Source organism: Bombus pyrosoma, linkage group LG4, assembly GCF_014825855.1.
Source record: "Bombus pyrosoma isolate SC7728 linkage group LG4, ASM1482585v1, whole genome shotgun sequence".
Lineage (NCBI taxonomy): Eukaryota > Metazoa > Arthropoda > Insecta > Hymenoptera > Apidae > Bombus > Bombus pyrosoma.
In genome coordinates, this window is record NC_057773.1 from 9086536 (window position 1) to 9106703 (window position 20168).

General features: G+C 34.0%; 2 protein-coding genes across 5 annotated transcripts in view; one reads left to right on the forward strand and one right to left on the reverse strand.

Annotated features, from left to right (window-relative positions):
* LOC122566806 overlaps positions 1-14359 on the forward strand; it is a 230127-nt gene extending 215768 nt beyond the window's left edge. For 2 of the 3 annotated variants that reach the window (XM_043724566.1, XM_043724568.1), the window contains 5 exons: positions 892-1052; positions 2831-3391; positions 10770-10930; positions 11498-11647; positions 12248-14359. In XM_043724566.1, the coding sequence (XP_043580501.1) occupies positions 892-1052; positions 2831-3391; positions 10770-10930; positions 11498-11647; positions 12248-12367 (1153 nt within the window). In that variant the 3' untranslated portion in view covers positions 12368-14359. The remainder of the gene's footprint in view (positions 1-891; positions 1053-2830; positions 3392-10769; positions 10931-11497; positions 11648-12247) is intronic. The other variant, XM_043724569.1, reaches the window with a different exon arrangement.
* Positions 14360-14866: 507 nt separating this feature from the next.
* On the reverse strand, positions 14867-20140 carry LOC122566808 (E3 ubiquitin-protein ligase RAD18-like). 2 transcript variants are annotated; one of them, XM_043724572.1, is made up of 7 exons: positions 20104-20140; positions 19490-19568; positions 18860-19403; positions 18531-18789; positions 18380-18440; positions 17564-18307; positions 14867-16990 (listed from the first exon to the last, which is right to left on the reverse strand). In XM_043724572.1, exons 2-7 carry the CDS (start codon positions 19524-19526, stop codon positions 16617-16619), a joined length of 2019 nt encoding a protein of 672 aa, XP_043580507.1. In that variant the 5' UTR covers positions 19527-19568; positions 20104-20140; the 3' UTR covers positions 14867-16616. The 2 variants fall into 2 exon arrangements, with proteins under 2 accessions (XP_043580507.1, XP_043580506.1); XM_043724571.1 differs by lacking the exon at positions 20104-20140 and adding an exon at positions 19644-20057.
* Positions 20141-20168: the final 28 nt, after the last annotated feature.

The window sequence follows — 20168 nt, forward strand, 5'->3', positions numbered from 1 at the left end:
CTGTTCATAATTTGGCAACATTCTCGTATTATCATAACCAGTAACGTATCTGTGTTGGCAAGTACGACACAAAAGAGTATATTTTGCATATTAAAAGTGAAAAGATCGAACGAAATAGAAATTAATAGAAATTGATCGGTAAATTAGTAGAGCTTTTTCACTTACCTTTATCTCTTAATCTTATTAATTCAATTGATTAGATTAATTAAAAGATACGTAAATGTATATTTCACGGCATTGATATTCTCAACATATGAATATAAAAATTGTTATATTACTTACTTCAGAAGATTGAAGTTTAAAAAACGAAACGTAAGAAAACGCTGAAAGGCAACGTATTTTCATAAGATTAGTATTTTATTGAATGATGTACGATGTACGACGTTCCTTTCAATGACTTCTCCTCATATATCTCGTAATTCCACCAGCTCTTTTTCAAAAGACTTCCCGTCTTTTCTGTCTGTGAATTCCACTGAATAATTTCTTCAGGTTTCCATTAGAAGTAATTCATAGAATTGCTCAATATCTAAAACGTTTTGTTAAAAATCCGAATAAATAATAGTCGAACTACACATGCTGTATTTGAGATTACGTTCAGCTAAATATTACACGCATCAAATTTCAGAATTGTGTTACTTTTCAAAAGTCCACAATGAATCGTTTTCTTCCCAATCTCATTAAATATTCATCAGAACTCGGTATCAACAGACATAAATGTCCGAACTTCCTTACAATATTTTTTGTAATATTATACGTATGTTAAAGAAACTGTTAAGAAGATTATTTCCTTAAAAATAAATGATTGTCTAACCATATTACTCTGATAGCGTTCCAAACTTTCTCTACACGTTAACGTTACTTCGTGGTCTGATTATATTTTGTAACTTGCAGACAGGAAGCCGTAGACATGCTGTGTGATCTAGCAGTTCGGAAGTTATCACCAGGTACATCAAGTGGGTCGAGTTGCAAGCAATCATCTGGAGCATCTTGCAACTCTCCAAGAAGACTTCGTCGTCTTGCCACGCGTACGCCTACTGCCGATAATGATCAAGGTATATCGTTTTCTCGCATAACTGCATTTATTTGATTGAACCGCATCTATTGGAACGAAATTAATGTCCGATTAACGTCTTAAAAACTATCGTTAAAGGAAATCGTTCAATTGATCACGAGATTTCGTCTTGATACATTTCTGTATTTTGAAAATCAATAAAGTCAAACAAATGCAACTTTTATTATCATTATGTTCGATATTAAATGAAATAGGGGGAAGTTAATTTTGTTCAGAGGTCATAAATAACATTGCGATGGTATTACTATGATCATAACATTAGAACAAAATTTGCATAGTGTAAAATTTCAGCCATGATATTCCTTAAGAGTTGAATAAACTGACAATTGAATACACTGATCCGAACATGAATTTCTATGTTCTAAATGAACGACAAATCATAGGCAGTGGAAAGAATGACAGAACTCCAATTATGGGCTACTTAGAAGTCTTAAAAGAATTTATTATATTAGTTTCAAAATTAAAAAAAGAAATTATGTACATAAAGCGGTATTTGTATGACAAAAAAAGCTATACACTACAAATCTATTATTTTTATTAAAATTAAATTTATTAAAACGTGTGTGCGATTTAAAATTCATGATCTACATCAAATACCAATGTTTTGTTCAAAATAACAGATATCCTGAGCTTTTTGTACCGCAATGTATAAACTCTGTTCAAATAAATGGAGTTCTACCGTAAATGGAAAGAGAAGGCGATTTCAGTAATTCCATTTTTTACTAATTCCATTTTTGGGTAGAAGCTAGAAAAATTGTTTTGGTCCATGTATATCGTATTTTAGTAAGTTTAAGTAACGCCAGAGATTGGATATCAACTACGCGAAATATTTATGAACGTCGAAAACAAACGTTACCTGTGCTTGGATCAAAGCTTCGAGTTTTAGATTCTTTTCAGTTTAGACGATTTAATATATCTGTGCGAACTTTTGATATGGCATAAAGCGTAGATAAGGTCTTCGCGATAGATTTTCAGATAGGAGATGTTCACAGATTAACTAGACTCAAGTTCACATAGGTACAAGTTAAATTGACGCTGAGAAGATCTTCATTTTCTTATTCGGCAAAGAAAGAAAATATAGAAACATATATAAACAAATTTATGACAAAAGTACTATTAAAACAAGATTTGAATTCGTATGAAAAAAGAAGGAAATAAAATTTCGGGGCAATTTTTTCTTATTTGTATGTGTATATTAGATACTCAAAGATGATAACACAGATGGATTTCATTTCTTGAAATACGATTAAATTAGGAGGAAAATAAATGTATACGTATAAACGTGTAAAATATATGACTGTTAGATTCTCTATATTCGAAATGATGGAAGAAGAAACAATTTATATCGTTGTGAAATTCAAATATTTTTCTAATATGGGATAATTAATTCTTCAGCTTCGAATGCTTCTAACACGTTATTGAAGATTTTGACACGGTGTACCAGAAACGTCATTTAACATCGGGGGATTAAAGTAACCGTTACATAGATGCAATCGATATTTCTCTGATTGAAACTGGAATCCATCTGAAACATGTCGATCATTCGCCAAACCTTTCTTCGCTAAAAATCATATCAAAGTTCGTACGGTATCGAATAAAAAGAAGAAAGTCAATACGCCCTATGTGCGGAATAGGAAAGAACGCGCAGAGCGAAAGTGCTCATCAACATAAAAAAAGGGAAAAAGCTCGATCCATCGGGCAGCTCCATCCAATAACTGAAAAAGCATGGTCTAAGGGAGATGATATCCATCCTTGCAGAAACTCTGGAGAAGCATCCGAGCGTGTACACGACATCGACGGCCAGCCAGGCAGAGACATCCGATTCCGACCAGTGCTCGATCAGGACGCAGATAACGAATTCCCAGCCAAACACACCTGGAACTGACATAATCGATCCGCCACCGTTGTACGACGTTTGCGATTCCAGCGATTCCTCCAAGACACCGGCGCGCCCGAGTTTCCTCGATCTGTCCGCGCCTCAAGGGAAGCCACATTTTCAGTTTTGCAACTTGGACTCGGATCTCGATTATCCTGGCGGCGTGGACGCGATCATCGTGGAGGATGAACTTGGAAACAAGGCAACCGAGACCGATTACGAGCGTCTCGAACCGAACGTATTGTCCAGCAACGAACACGACAGCGATTTGCCCTCGGAGCCAGCTTCGATGCCACCGTTGCTCTCCTCGACGAGCAGTTCGAGCGCCGCAGCGTTCAGCTACAAAAACCCAGCTTATCAGAGCGCCAATCCTGCCTGTGGCGCCGGCATTGACACCGTGGCGAAAAACAAGGCTACACACTCCAGTGATCAGGATATACCAGGTTCCTAATTTGGGATATTTCATTTTCTCATGAGACGGGAATTTTTATAAACGAGGTGACTGGAATCGGTGTGCGAATGTTAAGAATTTGGTTTTGATTGCTCGGTAGATTTACCTTTTTGGTAGGTTTGCGATAGGTTCGCGCTTGGAAAAATGTTAAACTTTTTATTAGAAATTAGGAAATTAACGCTAGAACTACCGAACTACCGAAGCAGTGAACATAACAGAATGGCAACAAATTTGTTATTTTTGCGATTACTAAAAATGTGTAGGAAAAATATTGATGTTTAATTTTAATGAAACAAAAACTAATTACATATATATATATATACTTATTTATTTTATTCATATCGCCTTAATTCTAATTATCTATGTAGGTATATCGTATTTAGGTACAATAAAGGTCGTTAATTCTAATGTTAATGAAATTCTTTATAACTGCGTGACAGATGAGTCAATATTTCACGTAATTCGATCGATATTTTCATAAGAATCAATGAAATTCCTTATACGTGTGTAAAAGAAGGTAGGCCCTATATGACCCAATTTGTAAATGTCACATATCCAGTCAATAACGAAAACTAATGAAATTAAGAAAGTGAGTCTATCAATGCATTTCGATATGGAGGAAAGATATGGGACAATCACCACTGACAGACGTCATTAAATAGTAAATTCACATAACAGTTCCAGTCATCTCGATTTTAATAGCGTAGCTTGACCGAGCAAAGTGAAGTAAATTTCAAGGCAAATTTTTAAGAATAATGTTTGCAGCCTTATCCTTAGTAAATACGGTATTTATGAAAAAATGTATAAGCGCAAAAATTTGCAGATTGCGCATAATATGAAATATCCAATAATATTTAGCAGATGAAAGGAAACCTATTCATATCTCATTTTCTCAATTATGAGTATAAAGATTCAGTATGTACCAATTAATGCAAAGAGTGAAAGTGAAAAAAAAGAATGTTATAATTAGTCCGGAATACTATACACCATAAAATAACGAGGATCAACGAATTAGCCTCCTTTTTTCTATTTATCTATTTGAATATGCGCTTGAAACTCCACTTTTGTTCATGCAAAGACTAGCTTTGATAGTATTTTCTACTAGCTAAGTTCGTTTGTTCATTGATACAACGGGAGGATAGAATCGGTGTGGCTTTGTTGATTAAAGGGGATTTATTGCATGTTCCTGTTAACAGGATTAGGAGAACAATTGATTCGATTGCAATACTGAGTCCTTCATATTGATTCAAAGGATACTGAATCGATTTTATTTAAAAATATTTGAAGTTCAAATTAAATTGATGAGACTAAATTGATAAAAAATAAATTCTTCCATTAGATATATCTTGTTTGCCGCTTCCAGTTTCTTTCTTTCTTCGAGATAAGAAGGTGGAAATAAAGTATTGGAACAATTCCTGAAACACACTTCGATATTATCAAAGAAAAGATCTTTTTCACGATAAACGCTTAGAGTAACAAATTAACCTTTGAACACAGATTAAGAGAATTCTCGGTGATTACTTGCAAAGCGAACGAACTTACCAATTTCAATGATGCTGAAACATATTGTCAAGGTCAATATTCTGAACAACTTTTCTCTATACACGTTACGGTCGCTTTATAGTTTCCCAGACATTTCGTTTCCCAGAAAGATTCCGTTTCGACGACGATATGACGGTTCTAATAATCAAATAGTCGCTTCTTCCAATATCACGGCTACGATGTTTCTAATTTCAAATGACGATAATACACATAATACAGAGCTTAATGTGAATTGAATCTGTCTTATTATTTCATATCCGAGCTTATTACACAGTAGCGTTATCGGGCGTCTCTCGACGCGATCGACCGAATGATTATCTAATCCAAATCGAAAACATTGATTGTTCTTTCTTACGTGGATTGGAAATGATTATAGAAAATGAAGTAGGTTGGCTTGTAAAGAAAGTACGAATGCCACGAGATGACTTCTTCTGTGCCAGAATGAAGCGTAGTCGTAACGTACATCAAACCGAAGCTTTTTACGACTATCTCGGAAAAAATATCTAAAGCCGAGTAGCACGAATAGAGAGAAATTATTCAGAACGTTGATTTTATCAACGTATTTCAAGGTCATTGAAATCAACGAGATCGTCCACTTTGTAAATAATTATCGAGTTCTCCGCCTGAGTAATTTAAATTCCCATATAAATATCTTAATGCTCGTCAGTCGTTAATTTTATTTCGATATGTGTATCTAATTATTCATTTCGGTGTAATTTATTTCGCTGTAATTAGTGGATATCAAATAATTAACAATAACGATAAATTTAATATGAAAATCATCGAACGAACTATTTCAACAGAACATCCAATTAAAAAATACAAATCACGTTACAACTTAAACGAAAAGTATCAACTTTTAAACGGATTACAGGGAACTGCGGCAACGAGTTTATTATCTTATCTTCCAGTATAGTAAGAACGTGCAATATCTTGTTACAACTATATCGTGTTACCTTGATTTCGTATACAACATTCGCAATCAGTTCAGTCACTTGCACGCGATCAGTTCACTCAATAATTGTTCAATACCTTTATTCCACATCGTGATCTGTTAAATCATTCGTTATCCCATTGTCTGACATTTTTCTTTTTATTTCTATATACGAATAATCAATATATAGGTTGATTATTGTGCGAAAAATTTGCGACACGAAAGTGCGACATGAAAGATCACACACACGAATAATTTAATTTTCAACGAAGGAATATAGGTCAGTCTACTATATCAGTGGTAATTATATTACACTTCATTTACATTGAAATTTAACTAATAATTCATAAATTAAGTGATTTATATACATACATATATATAAACGCAATTTTCGTGAAAAAGTCTTTACATATTTCTTCTTACTTTTTACTACTAACAAGCTGTTTCCTCTGCAAGAAACAAAAATGTGCAGATTTTCCTGAATAATTGTACGACGCTCGGTTTAATCAAGAAGCTATTTTACTATCGGCACTTGAGCATTTTGAACGATTCTCCTCGATAATTGTAACAGCACTTTTAATTTCCCATGTGCATTGTGTTCCCAATAACCGAGTGTGTAATAAACGCGGTTGTTTCCGAAGGGTAATTTAGCTAATTGTAACGTGCCGATCGGTCGAAGCTCGCCTGAAAGAATTTTCGCAACCCTTATCTAATCACGCACGGAAATGCAGTGAGTGCCACTCGCTTCCATTTTCTCGACCGTTTTCTCGCGTTTGGTGAAAACCAGTCCGGTTGCATATTTTCGAAGCTTCCGTTTTCGGCCTTGCTGGACGTCCGGTCGAGCCAAGCACAGTCACGAAATTTCGAATTGATCAACATCGTTCTCACGAGTCGCGGGAAAAGTTTAGAATCGTTTCGACATCTCAGCATTCGGAAAGAACAGTCTCGTCCGAGTTTCCGACTCGTCAACTTCGACTCTGCAAACATTCGTGAAACAAAGTATCGTTTAATCAGTCGAACGATCAGTCGACAGTCTTGGCAGAGCTTTATATTTTCGAATCGAGTTCAATTCTTAGTAATCTTAGAGTCAAGTATCGTTGTGACCATTCGTTACGATACTTCGTGATTCTTGTCTCAGCGGTCGGAGAAGATTCGAAATCCTCTTATCGTTCGGAGAAGAACAGTCCTTGGTGTCGTTGACAGTTCATCGTTCATTCAACTGTCACTCTCTCTCGCGAATCCAAGATTAATTGGGCGTGCAACAAGTAAAGCGCAGTGTAATCGACATGGAACACGCGCACGTAAATCTTTTTCGATTCTTCGGGACGAATCCTCGTCTAAAAAGAGGCAGAATGTCTGGCACATCGCAAACAACCGGACACAATCGAGGAAGACGCAAGGAGGAACAAGACGACCATCTCGAGCTAAGGCAAGAAAAGCAAGTCCATCGATCGTATCCTAAAGCGATCCGTGCACTCCTTTCTTCGTTTCGTTCGTAATTGTCGCGCGTATTTTTCGGTTCGGAAGCGTCTCTGTGCTTGTATAACACTGTCGTCGCCGACCAACGTGTTCACGAACTTAAAAGCAAGCAGCGCGTATGCAAACATTTGTCGACGTGTCTGTCGGAAATCGACCGAAAATCAACTAGATTACGTTGGATAACGCGTTCTTGAACACGATCCACTCGCACCGAGACTCGAACAACATTCAGAAGTTGAACTACCTTCGTCTGTTTCTATCTGGTAAATCGGCAGTCGAGTCCTTCAGCATCAAACAAGGACGATTTTAAAGCAATCTGAGAGCGGTTGCTTGAGAAATACAATAACAACACGCGTTTGTTCTTCGCCACGTCGCGTTATTAACCGACACGCCGCATAAGACCGACAGCTCATCGAAATCGATCCGCGACCACGTTCGATCGTTGCGTTTATTGGGACGAACCAGGAATAACACACAAGGAACGACCTATTTCCAACATCACGATGGACAACAGGGCGAAGCAGGAAGTGCAAAAATCCTGGAGGGAAATGGTGGCTGAGTACTATAGAGCTGAACAAGGTATTCAGGAACGCGTCATACTGTCACAAACAGCGATTCGATTCGAAAGCCGCGAACCGATCATCCGAAAGCAGTCGCGCCGCGATCACGCACATTCAGGTGCGGGGACGAATATTTCGAAGAATCGCGCGTCAACGAGCAACGACGCAACAGAACAAACGTCGTGGATTCCTTTTTCGCGCTAAGAAGCGAAAAATACACGTGGACATCGCCGTTGCCACCTCCATGATGCGCGTTTACGTGACAGTTCCGAACGTTACATCGTCGCATTATCGTTCAACGAGAAGAGGAACCAGCTGGTAGAATCGCGAACACGTGCCCCGCACCGATTATTCCTCTCGCTCGAACGAAATCTCGATGACGATCCGAAATTGAACGCAGCTATGTACTGTACGTTGCTAGAACATGGCGTAGGGGCAAGGGAAATACTGTTCTGTATTGTTTATCGTCAGACCTGGTCTGTATCGCTTTGTTTGTACATGTGTCACTTTCGGCCAGTACACGTGCTTATCTTTACGATTGTGTCGAATCTGTACGAAACAATCAATCAGTCCCGCATTCCCTACGCTAGTAGGGAATCTTTCCAGCAACGCACAGTAGCAACGATCGACGCGCGAGCTTTCTATCTGTCATAATCACATGCTTTGCAAATCCTCGAGCTCGATAACGAAGATTCGAGTAGTTTTCTATAGCTCGGCAAAATCGAATAGCTGTCTGTCGTTAAACAACATATTAATGTTTCGCTACGACGCTACGAGACTACTTTGTGTTACCTTTGCTCTGCTCTTTCCATTCATCATATGCGCGTTGACGAAAGAGAAATTCGTTCGCATCGCCGCGCTCAAAAGAATCGTCGTGGGATATGTCGTAACTGGATAACTGGACGATTTTCGTCAAATAGTGAGTTGTCGAAACTTCGTCGGAGATTCCGCAAGGCCGATAAGATTCAGAGATTCCTCGTCGTCGATGAAATCTCGTGCCGCTTCGTAGCACGCCTCGCTTTGGTAGCACATAGAAAATCGTCGTCAAGTCGTTCGTCGAACACCACTGGAAACGCGTCGCGGATATTCGTTCACAAGAATCGTTCATGTGCGAAAAATTCAACACGTTCGCGATCGAAATCAAGTCGATACTAATCTCGTGTACATTATCTCCTCTCTCCTCTAACATTCTAACGATCCTGTCGCATTGACCCTGGGTCACCTTTCGATCGGTAATTCGCTTACGGGCTTAGCGCAGATCGATTTCCGCGCTTTACCTGCCAATCATCGCGAATCGCATTGACAACGCATCCAGAAGGTAAAGCAGTTCTGTCCGAGACATATAATATACAAGAAGCACATACATCATCTGGACGTTCGACAGAAGTGGACCAAAGAGAAGCACTGTACTGGCGTGAGAATAGTACCGTCGTGCTAAAGAAAGACAACCTTGCAGCACTGTGCTGGCAATTAGGAAACGTGGAGCAAACGGTATCACCCACGCCGTCACGGTTCGCGTCATCAACAACGTCTACAAGAGAAACTTGAAACAGGTAGCACTTCTTCCCATGCAAGATAAAGCAAGATAATGGCTAATCCCACGCTTCACACAGGATCTATCGGTATCAGTTAAGTAGCCCTCCAAATGAAATACATTCGATTTTTCCTTGTTCCGTTGTTCGCTCTATACAACATCATCGAACGAATGGACCACCGAAGCGTAGCAGGCATCAAGAGGACACTGTTCAATGGACATTGGAGTCACCACAGATAATGTCATGGATCATCGTATCAGCTCCCCGAAGACTTCATTATCAGCGCATCAGTCGTTATCGTTTACATCGACAAGTCGCCCAACGCGGACAGCGCGTTTCGATCGAAGGATCAAGGACAAAAGCGTGAGGGTTTTCCAGCGTAGCTTTTATGACGCTCGCTTTCACAGACAGGAAGCTATTTTAGAGTCGGCACGTTAGCACTTCGGAACGTTACACAACTATTCGTTTCGGCAATTGCAACAGTATTCACTTTTAATGTTTCATGTCCATCGTGTTTTCAATAGTCGAGTGGTTATTTCCGAAGGGTAATTTAGCTAATTGCAAGAGTCCGACCGGTCGGAGCTCACCCGGAAGAATTTCCGTGACCTTTACTTAATTAAATTCGAAGCCTCGAGTTCGTCCACGTATCGCTCACCCTCTTCCGGCCCAGGGTCACGCACGGGAGTGCAGCGAGCAATTCCCAGCGAACGAGCATGCGGTTTGGCCTTTTTCTTGCGTTTGGTGGAAACCAATCAGCGTGCATATTTCCGGCTTCCGTTTTACGCCTTGCTGGACGTCCGGTCGGCTATAACGTTCATCACGAACGTTCGAATCGCCAATATCATCTGTGCCAATCGTAGAGCAAGAATTTAGACGTTTAGTCTGTCAGTAATCGGAGAGACAGTCTCGTACGAGCTTCTCAACGGCGAACATCTTCTCCATCAGCTGTGGAGTAAGAATCGTTTCAGTCTCTCGGCTTTCGGAGAGAACGCCTCTTAGCGTCGTTGACAGATCATCGTCAATCGTTCGATCGTCGCTCTTCCTTATGAATCAGTTAGCCGAGTTTAATTCGGCGGCTAACAAGTACAGCGCAGTGTCATCGGCATCGGACACGCGCGTCTACACGAGGTATTTACTTTAAAAAGCAATTTAACATAGGTGACTTTTGCTCTTTTTGTAAAAAGAACGCGATTATTCCATCTCAAATGCAATTGAATCAAGCGATAACTCACACAACTGCAACCGATTCGAAAATCGAAATCCATCGTTTAATGCAAACTTTACGTCGCACGTTGTGACTTAATTTTATGTGCGATGCAGGGAAAATCTTGGGAGCAGAAGATCCCGATGGCAGCAAGGGTTTGTTGAAGTGGAAAGGCGTGATGTTCGCTCCAGATAATGGAGTACATAAAACTGAAAACAAAGAGGAGAAGCCCACGAACGCACCTGCCCGTATTAAAAATGTTGAGCAAGGAAGTGAGGTAAGGTTCTCGTTCGACGAATCGCAACGAAGCCTAATTAATACTGGATCTATTTATCTGCGAGTAAAATATGTTATATTACGTTACTCTATTATTGAATGAAAAACTCAGAGAAAAATATTAAGTGTCGAGATATCTTGTTTGAAACAAGCATAGATAAAATTAAAAAGTCTTAAACGTAACACTGTCTATGTAAATGATTTCTGTTCATCGTAGCTGTTTAGCGTAGCTTGTTTCAATCATTATTTCACAATTTGAAGGTCAATAACGTATACGTAAGACAGCTTTTAAAATATTTGATTATTCCTTTTTAAATTTTGCAACTTGAATTTTTCTTTCCGAGATAAAATAGCAGACCCTAAATAAATATACGGATTGTCCCGTTCTATAAATAAATATTTGAACTTAATTTACTCTTAATTAATGATTTGTAGTTCTCTGAATGTTATCAATAAAATATCATTGTTACGTGTAGAACGGGGTATATAATTAAAAGATTGTGATTCTTCGAAACATTTATAGTCAAAATTCGTATATTAGTTGCAAGGATAATTATCGTTCTTAAAGGTGTTCATGGTAGAGCTGACACGTGGTTGGAATAGTCGACTGGGTTTCAGCTTGCAATCGGAAGGAAACCGTACAGTTATATCAGTGGTGCACCCTGACAGTGTTGCAGCTAAGGATGGTAGACTAAAACAAGGAGATGTACTTATGATGGTAATATCGCTGCTAATTGGCGTTTCGTTTTCTACTTTAATATGTACCTTCTTCTTTTAACTGAACATAAATATGCTAACGAAAAGACATGGAATAATTGAAAAAATCTAAATGACGTTTCCCACTGACTTGTACTTTAAATTCAAATTACTTTTCACAATCTGTATGGAATATCGCAATTAATTGAGCCATGAGGTGACAATTTCTTAGTCTAAGAAGATTATTCCATTAATTGAATTTTCAAAGTTTGTTATGTACGCGTATATAAAAATTAAATTTATATAATTGTGTAAACAGAATTCTTTGTGTTAATAATAGTCATAATGAATAATTGCTTCTTTAAATTGTGATTTTCATTGTTTATTGGAAATAAAGTGACAAAAACGTATCGTACAACAAAAGATAAATAGTAAGTGTGTACAATAACAATAAGAACAGTGATAAAATCACAAAAGAAATAACGTTGTTCCTGGAAAATATATATTGTTCCAAAAGTCTATTGTGACTAAGATTTTGTACGTTCGACAAATTAATTCTATTATACTCGCTTAAAACGTATTATTGTTCATATATTATTCATCAGTTCCTCTTCTGCTTCAGGTGAATGACGAGAGCGTGGAACACATGACAACAGCTGATATAATAGATCTGTTGCGCAAAATAAGGGGCTCCATTGGTATCACGGTGATGAGACGAAACAAACGAGAAAACTCAACGTGACGCTAATCAGATGCATAGCCGAAAAACCTGATATTTAAAAGCTAGAAGAAAAAGAAGAAACTTTCATGTCCATCACGACGCATCTTTTATTTTTCATTTTCAAAAGAAACATTCAACTTACGAACGAAATATCATGACAAAGGCCAATTCCTCCGACTTTGTTTCAATATGAATGTTATTCGTTCATTAAAAGACAATTCATTCGTTAATGTTTATAACTGTAAATGGAGTCGACGTGCGTTGGTCGAGTGCAATATATAAATTTCGCTGTGAATAAAATTGTAAATATAATACACGAAAATCGAAGCCTTAGATGAAACTACATTTTCAGACGTAAGACAGTCCACGCGATTAGTGCGAATTGCATTCGTAGCAACGCTCCATCAGACACTTAAATCTAATTAGCGTATATTACAGAAAATGTATTGTTAACGTAGATCAGAATAATAATAAGATATCCAGTGTGGTTTATCCTTCGAAACGAACATCCTTAGAGTTCATTTAACGTAATAAGACTGCTTTGAGAGTTTTAGAATGTGGCGAAGGTAAAGGAGAAGTAAAATGTTTGCCATATAGATATTTATTTGAAAAATACAAAGATATAGTAGGACTCTTTATTTTTCCGTAATCCTTTAAAAACTAGATACAGTGTTTGAATATATACAATTGGCCATCTCTGTTGTACAAGCAGGATAATATTTTTGTAAAGCTTTTGCTCTGGACGAATACGTCTCTGTCCTTCAGAGGATTTGAAACCATAAAAAAGTTCTATGTATTATCGTAAAAACTTTATATATTTATACATCTTATATGAATATCGCAGGGAGACTATTTAAAATATTTCAAACTTTAATGAAAGATGTTCTAATGTCGTGGAAAAACACTTTTGTTGAAAATTAACTGTAATAGAAACTATGCCAATTGGCTTAAATTTTATAAGGAAAGATTCTCGTTGCTACGTTTATCAATCTCTTAGATAAAATAAATACACGTTTCTACAAGCTTGTTTACGGTGAAAAGCCTTTAAATATTATAATATTGTTAAACGGTTAAAACCGAAATTCGGAGGTCCTGTTATTCGGATTTTTTAGCGTGTTAGTTAAAAATTTCAATGGGGCGATTAAAATGCACGGTTTCGAATCCTACATTCATTAAAAGTTAACAGATTCGTCGACACGATATAATTGCTTCTTGACGATCCGACGATTGTCCGCTGTAATTAAACGAGAATTTTCTTAAATTCTAAGAAAATGTGATTCATCGTGATAATCTTTTGAAGAAAACAATAAATATGTTAATAAGAAGAAATTCTATAATAAATATTCTAATTAGTAGTAAAATATTCCTTTAATCGTGTATACAATTTCTTCGATTAATGTGCATAAAACGCGCTTCTGTGCAGTGTCTGTAAAAAACGGTCAGAATTCCTCGGAACTTGAATGAAAGCAATCATTTCAAACGTAATAGAGGGAAGAAACAAATCAAACTGGGTAATCAAAGAGTCAATCAAACCATCATGAAAAATATATGACGATACATATAAAGAAAGTAAGTTGTTCATCGCGTCGCTGAACCATCGCACCCATGTAAATAACTGTAACATAGTTTTATCTTACGTTCTCAAAGTTTAAAAACGACAAGATGCAACTCCAACATTTCTAACATATCGTTGCAGATTAGACCGCATACCTGCACGTGCTTGCAAAGCGCAACATGAGAGATGCTTGCAGTGACAAAATACACTCGCAACTAACATATCACATTTTCTTTCGAATAACGTGTGCCCAATAAATAATTTCCTGTACATATAATGTTATAAATATTACACGCATATAATGTAAATAAAATGGATATATTATTTGGAAGAAAGTGTGACATTTATTGTGCAAATGTTAGGCTGCAACAACGTTGTTAACTAATGTTTCTCAATGAAACGATACTATCTATAAGTGTGTATTAACTAATGATAAAAGGAAACTGTATGGAATACAACCGTTAATCGTATCGTATTTAAGTCCTGTATAATAGAAGTTACTTAGGGCTGTTTCAATTTTAGAGCCACGCTCTAGACAGTAGCTCACGCAAACGACGTAATAAAACGCTTTTGCTTGACGCGGCAGAAAAGCGCATAAGCTTCCCACGATACGTAAATTGTAAAACTTCACTTTCTAAAACTTGATATTTTTAACCAATCGAAAGAGCTTTTGTGTGCGCTTCACACTATGCAGCTGTTTCTTTTTTCATTTATCAAACGACATTTGTCGAACAACATAATATCAGACATCGTTCTACATTGAATGGTATTAAGCGGTATGAACTTAAACTATTGATCCTACTTTAAAACGGCATAATCCTGTGCTCCATGAAGTTTATTTTCTTAAAAATAAACTTATAGATATTTATATTTAAAAATAAATTTATTATTTCAACTTTATATAATTTCCTAAATCGATCTTTATGTTATCATTAATTTACATGTTTGCAAAAAGTTTTACTAAAAAATAAAAAAAAAAATTAAAATTTCTTTCAATCAATTTTTATTGTGTTATTAAGTAAAAGAAAATCAAGTTATAAATCTCTTGTATATTTAGAAATATTCTTCTTGTATATATATATGTACATGTGTTATGTTCTTTAAGAATATGTATTATGGATTTCTATACACAGGGAAACTAAACATGCTTGTAGTATATTTAGGAGTGTAGTAAACGTTGAGTAACTACCTCGCCTGATGCCATACCATACAGCAGTGGTTCTCAAACATTTTATGCGTAACCGTCAAAAAACCAATTACATAAATCAATAAACTACTCAATAATGTAGTATACAATATTACCAGAATCTCTAACAATCTAAACTTATAATTTTGTTAGAAAATAATAAGACAATGAAAATATTTAGAAAAAAGAAGTTATTTTTGAAATATTAAAGTATATGAAACAAAGTAAATTACATATAAAAAAAGATATAACATATGATAATTTTAAAATGCAAGTCAAAAAAATTATATGATATATATTACAATGTAGCTTATTCGCTGAATTAAAGAATATATTAATAGTTTGTTAATAAAGCTACATGTAATAGAACATAAAATAATTAACTATATCTAAACAGAATGTTATTAGATATAATATTTATAAAAATGAAATTTATAAAAATATGAAGTTCACAAATATTAAAATTTTGGCTTCGCAGAAAAGTTTCAGAAACACTGCCAAATATGAATTTATTGTCATTTAATGTCAAAGGATATATAACTATTAGCGCAATCCATTTAAAACCCTTAAAGAAAATTTCATTCCTATTAATGTTGCGCTTATATTTATTTAGGAGAAAAAAACAATACATATACACGTATAAGATTCAATGTAATAAATAAATCATCATCATCATAAAATTATAACATTATCTTTACAAAAGAATTAAAAATAAAGTGTTTCATGAATGTGATAGTTGTTCCATTAGAATGTTAGAAGCTTTTAAAGTTCTATTATGTAGAAAAGAAACTGTATTAGAAAATATATACATAAAATGTACATAAGATTATATGTATAAATGATACCAAAGTGTATGAGAAATAAAATACATAACAAAGACACATATTTTATGCGTAAACAATGTCAAAGACAGCTATTTTAGTGTTAAATAAGTTAGGCTTCTTATATTATTGTTAATATACAATACCTATACAAAGGTGGGATGTAAAATTTTATGTGGTTATCATCATTTTACCATTGTTGATCCCTTTCTGATCAAAATACTGTAATATATTCAATAAAATTTGGTGTCTTTGATAAATAATTTTGTATTTTTTCCAATATACTTATTTGTGCTAAATCATTACATTTTATGCAAGAGAAAAGGAAAGTAAAATTGTAGGCGTGTATATTAAAAGATATAATAAAGTATACATGACTACTTTCTTTTATATTTAATACTAAACAGTGTAAATAAAATATACTTGTAATTAAATATCTAATATATAATAAAGTCAAGTACAAAATAAATTAATGCAAAGAAACAATTACATTGTAAACATTATTAGGTGTTTAAATTAATTCCCACGAAATATATCAGAAAATACAATAATTTTGAAACTATTTACGTATATATTTTTTTTAACTTTCTGTACGTTAATCAAGTAAAACTAGATATTACTTATTTTTAAATATTAAAGGCGATAAATGATGTATAAATTTGTTAAATATACAATAATGAAAACAATTTATAAAAAATTTATTTTTTTTTATGATTTATCTTTTTTAAGCTTTGCTCTAGCAGATTTTCTTACGACGTTGATATTTTCTGTAACATTTAACAATCGTTTTCTCAATCGTGATTTATTCAGTGCATATTCCATTTTTTCATCATTTAAAGCACATGAAGACTCTTCATTACTTAATTCTTTGGTCTCAATCGTGGAGCACAGAGACGATTTTTTAACTTTTTTCATGTTATTTGACATGAGATTATTATCAGTTTGTATCAAATCGCGAGTTCTTTTTCGATTAGAACGATTTTTACTGCATTCAGGAGAAGAACTTATATTTTCTTTCTCCAAATTTGAGGGACTAATTACTTTGCTATCTAAAATTCCAAGGCTAGTAGAACGTAATTTTCCTGTAAGATTATTTAGAAAATTTTTTAATATCTCAATCCATTTCCAATATGTTTCTGTTATATTCCAATATTAAATCAATGCTAACTTTTGTGTTTCAATGCTTTTAGTAATCTTTTTATATTTAAAAATTTTGATTAATATCTATCATGAAAGGGTCCTTTTTCACAAAGATATGTTTAACACGTTCACAATCCGAGGTGAAAACATAAATACTTCTTCATATATGCAAGCAAGCGATATGCACATCTTCCAGAAAAAATATTGCAGCAAATATAATTGGAAATATGTTTTGGTTATCTTTTAATTATTTTTAAATTCAACTTATATGCAATTCAATTATTTCTTTTATGTAGGAACTTGTTACTGTTATAACAACTTGTTGGTGTTGTTATTCTCTAAGCAAAAAATATATAATTTTTGGATCGATTATCTATGATTATATTAGGAAACATGTAAATAGGCCGGATATACACGACACTACGGCAGACTGTGGACGTGTTAATTTTTATACAGCATTATGAAACCGCTTAATAAATAACCAACTAAACTTTTACTAAAAGCGCATTACATACCATGATTAAATTTACTGTCAATACTATCATTACTTGATAAATCACATGCAATATCTTGCAAGATAGATCTTGATTTCTCATCTCCTTCTTCCTTTTGATCTGAAATGCTATCAGAATCAAGATGTTTCATACTTGTAGTAACAGACTCTATCCGTTCCACTTCATTTTTTAAAGATGATTTCTTTCTTCTTTGTAACAATTTCTTATATTTGGAAGTATTAGGTGAATTTTTCGAATTGCTTTTTAATGTATTCTTATAAGATGAATTTTTCATTTCTGATTGTGTTGCTTTATCATGAACGGATGTATCACTAAATGCATCTGAACTGTTACTTTTCTCTGCCTCATTTATTTTCATAAATGAATAATTAGATATAGATACTTCTTGATTATCATTTGTTTGATCATTCTCAGATTTATTACCCGAAACATTATTATTAGAAGATAATTCTTTAGTAAGAAATTTGTTTGGATCAATACTAGAATACATTTGTAATGGACAAGAAGTATCTGAATCAGAATCCGGAATATATGCAGCAGAATTTGACAGCTTAAGATCAGTTTGTTCTGTATAAATCATTGAATCATCCAAATTTTCACTCATCATTTGACGTTTAGGTGAAACATCCTCATTGCATTCTGTACTTGTCATTAATAAACTACGCCGTGCTGATGGCTTTTGTGAAGATTGTATACTTTTGATCTTATTAATTAGACTGTCAAAGCTATTTTTGTGCGTTTTCACTAATGAAAATAAAATAATAATCAAATATTATAAATATTATATGGAAAAGCTTAAGAATTTAAAAAACTTACAATATTTTCTTCGTTCATCTTCTATAGTATTTTCTTCTGTGTTTTTAGTAACTTGTAACTTCTGAAATGGTAAATAATTTGATAAGTTTAATTAAAAAGCAAAAAAGTATAGTTTTTAGACAAACACAATAAGCTAATATAAAATATTTACATTTAAAAAAAATGTTTTGTTAACTTTTTTTTCTAGGTTCTCTTCATCTTCACATTGTTTTACTAATTCTGTGACTGATCGTGGATTTAGTTTGTCACATTCTGCATTATAAAGGACAATATATCTTTGTAGTCGCGTTTCCAAAGCTTTCCGATCTCCTTGTGAAGACAAACCAAATTCCTTTGCTTTCTTTTTTAATACAGCATCTTTCATTAAACTAAATACTAACTTTGGCAGCGGTTTACGTTTCGATTCTATTCTATAAAAATAAAAAATCATTACATTTTTCTAATTAAATATTTATATACTAAACCTTAGCATTTTCTTACATTTGAGGTTTCTCTTTCACAGATTCCCTTTTTAAACAATCATCAAGATGTCTGTTTATTTTTAATTCTGAAACGGTAACCTTACATACTGGACATATAACAACCTTAGTTTCTTCTGTATTTGTTATAATTGGACGTTTATTACTTTTAGGTGTAAACATTAAAGGTATTCTAGGTATTCCACTTGTACTAGGACTAGATAAATCTTTTTGTACATGTATAGATGGTGAAGTATTACTTTGAGAAGTAGGAATATTATTAATAATTTTACTATATATAACTTTATTTTCTTGTCCATTTATATATGCACTCTTATTCTGAAGCAATGATTTTGGTGAATTAGAAACATCATCAGCTTCATTAAATTTTGTGAATTGAATCTGAATTTGTAAAGATCTTTTTAATTTATCCTTAATTTGTGAAAAGTGTGCTATAATCTCATCTAGAACTTTATTTTTCCTTAAATCCTTTTCAAAAGTTTCTGCAAAGCATGCAGGACATTGCGTTTTATAATGTAAATACTTTCTGATACATAAAGAACAATCTAAAATTTAAGAGAATAATAATGATAATAGTAATGAATAATAAAAATCCTGTTAATATATTAAAAGCAAATAGTTTTTATCTTACAGTTATGAGAGCATGATGTCATAACAGATGTATCCATGAATTCATAGCATATTCCGCAAACCAGCAAATTTTCTATATGCTACAAGAAAAATTACATAATACTACTATTATTAATATTACAAAAAAATAAATTTTATGAACATAATCAATAAACCTTTAATTCTATATATTCTTGAGGCCACATCGTATAAGGTTGTATACAAAATACAAAATAATTTTAAGGTTAACCTATACAATAATAATTGTAGCTACAATAAACAGCAGTTACTCATTATTTTGAAGCAACAGGTAGACAAATATACTGCTGCACATTGTCTGTCAAAGATATAAATATGATTAAGAAAGATATAAAAAACCGAACAATCAGAAACAACTTTATCATAAAATTTTCATGTTTTGAATTTTTGTATACATCGCAAACATATAAAAACTATGTAAACCATGATATTAATTTTATAATTTTAATAACTGTGATTTTCACACATGAAATATTTTATACGATTGAGGAATATTTAAAATGTTAATTATTTGACATATATATGCATATATAAAAGTACGAAACAAGATATGATAGTGTATACATATATAAGTATGTACATACTCTATATACGTACATGAACTTTGGATTCAACCGGAAATTGTGAGGAGCTTTACGTAATTTTCATGTTTCTCTAACTGT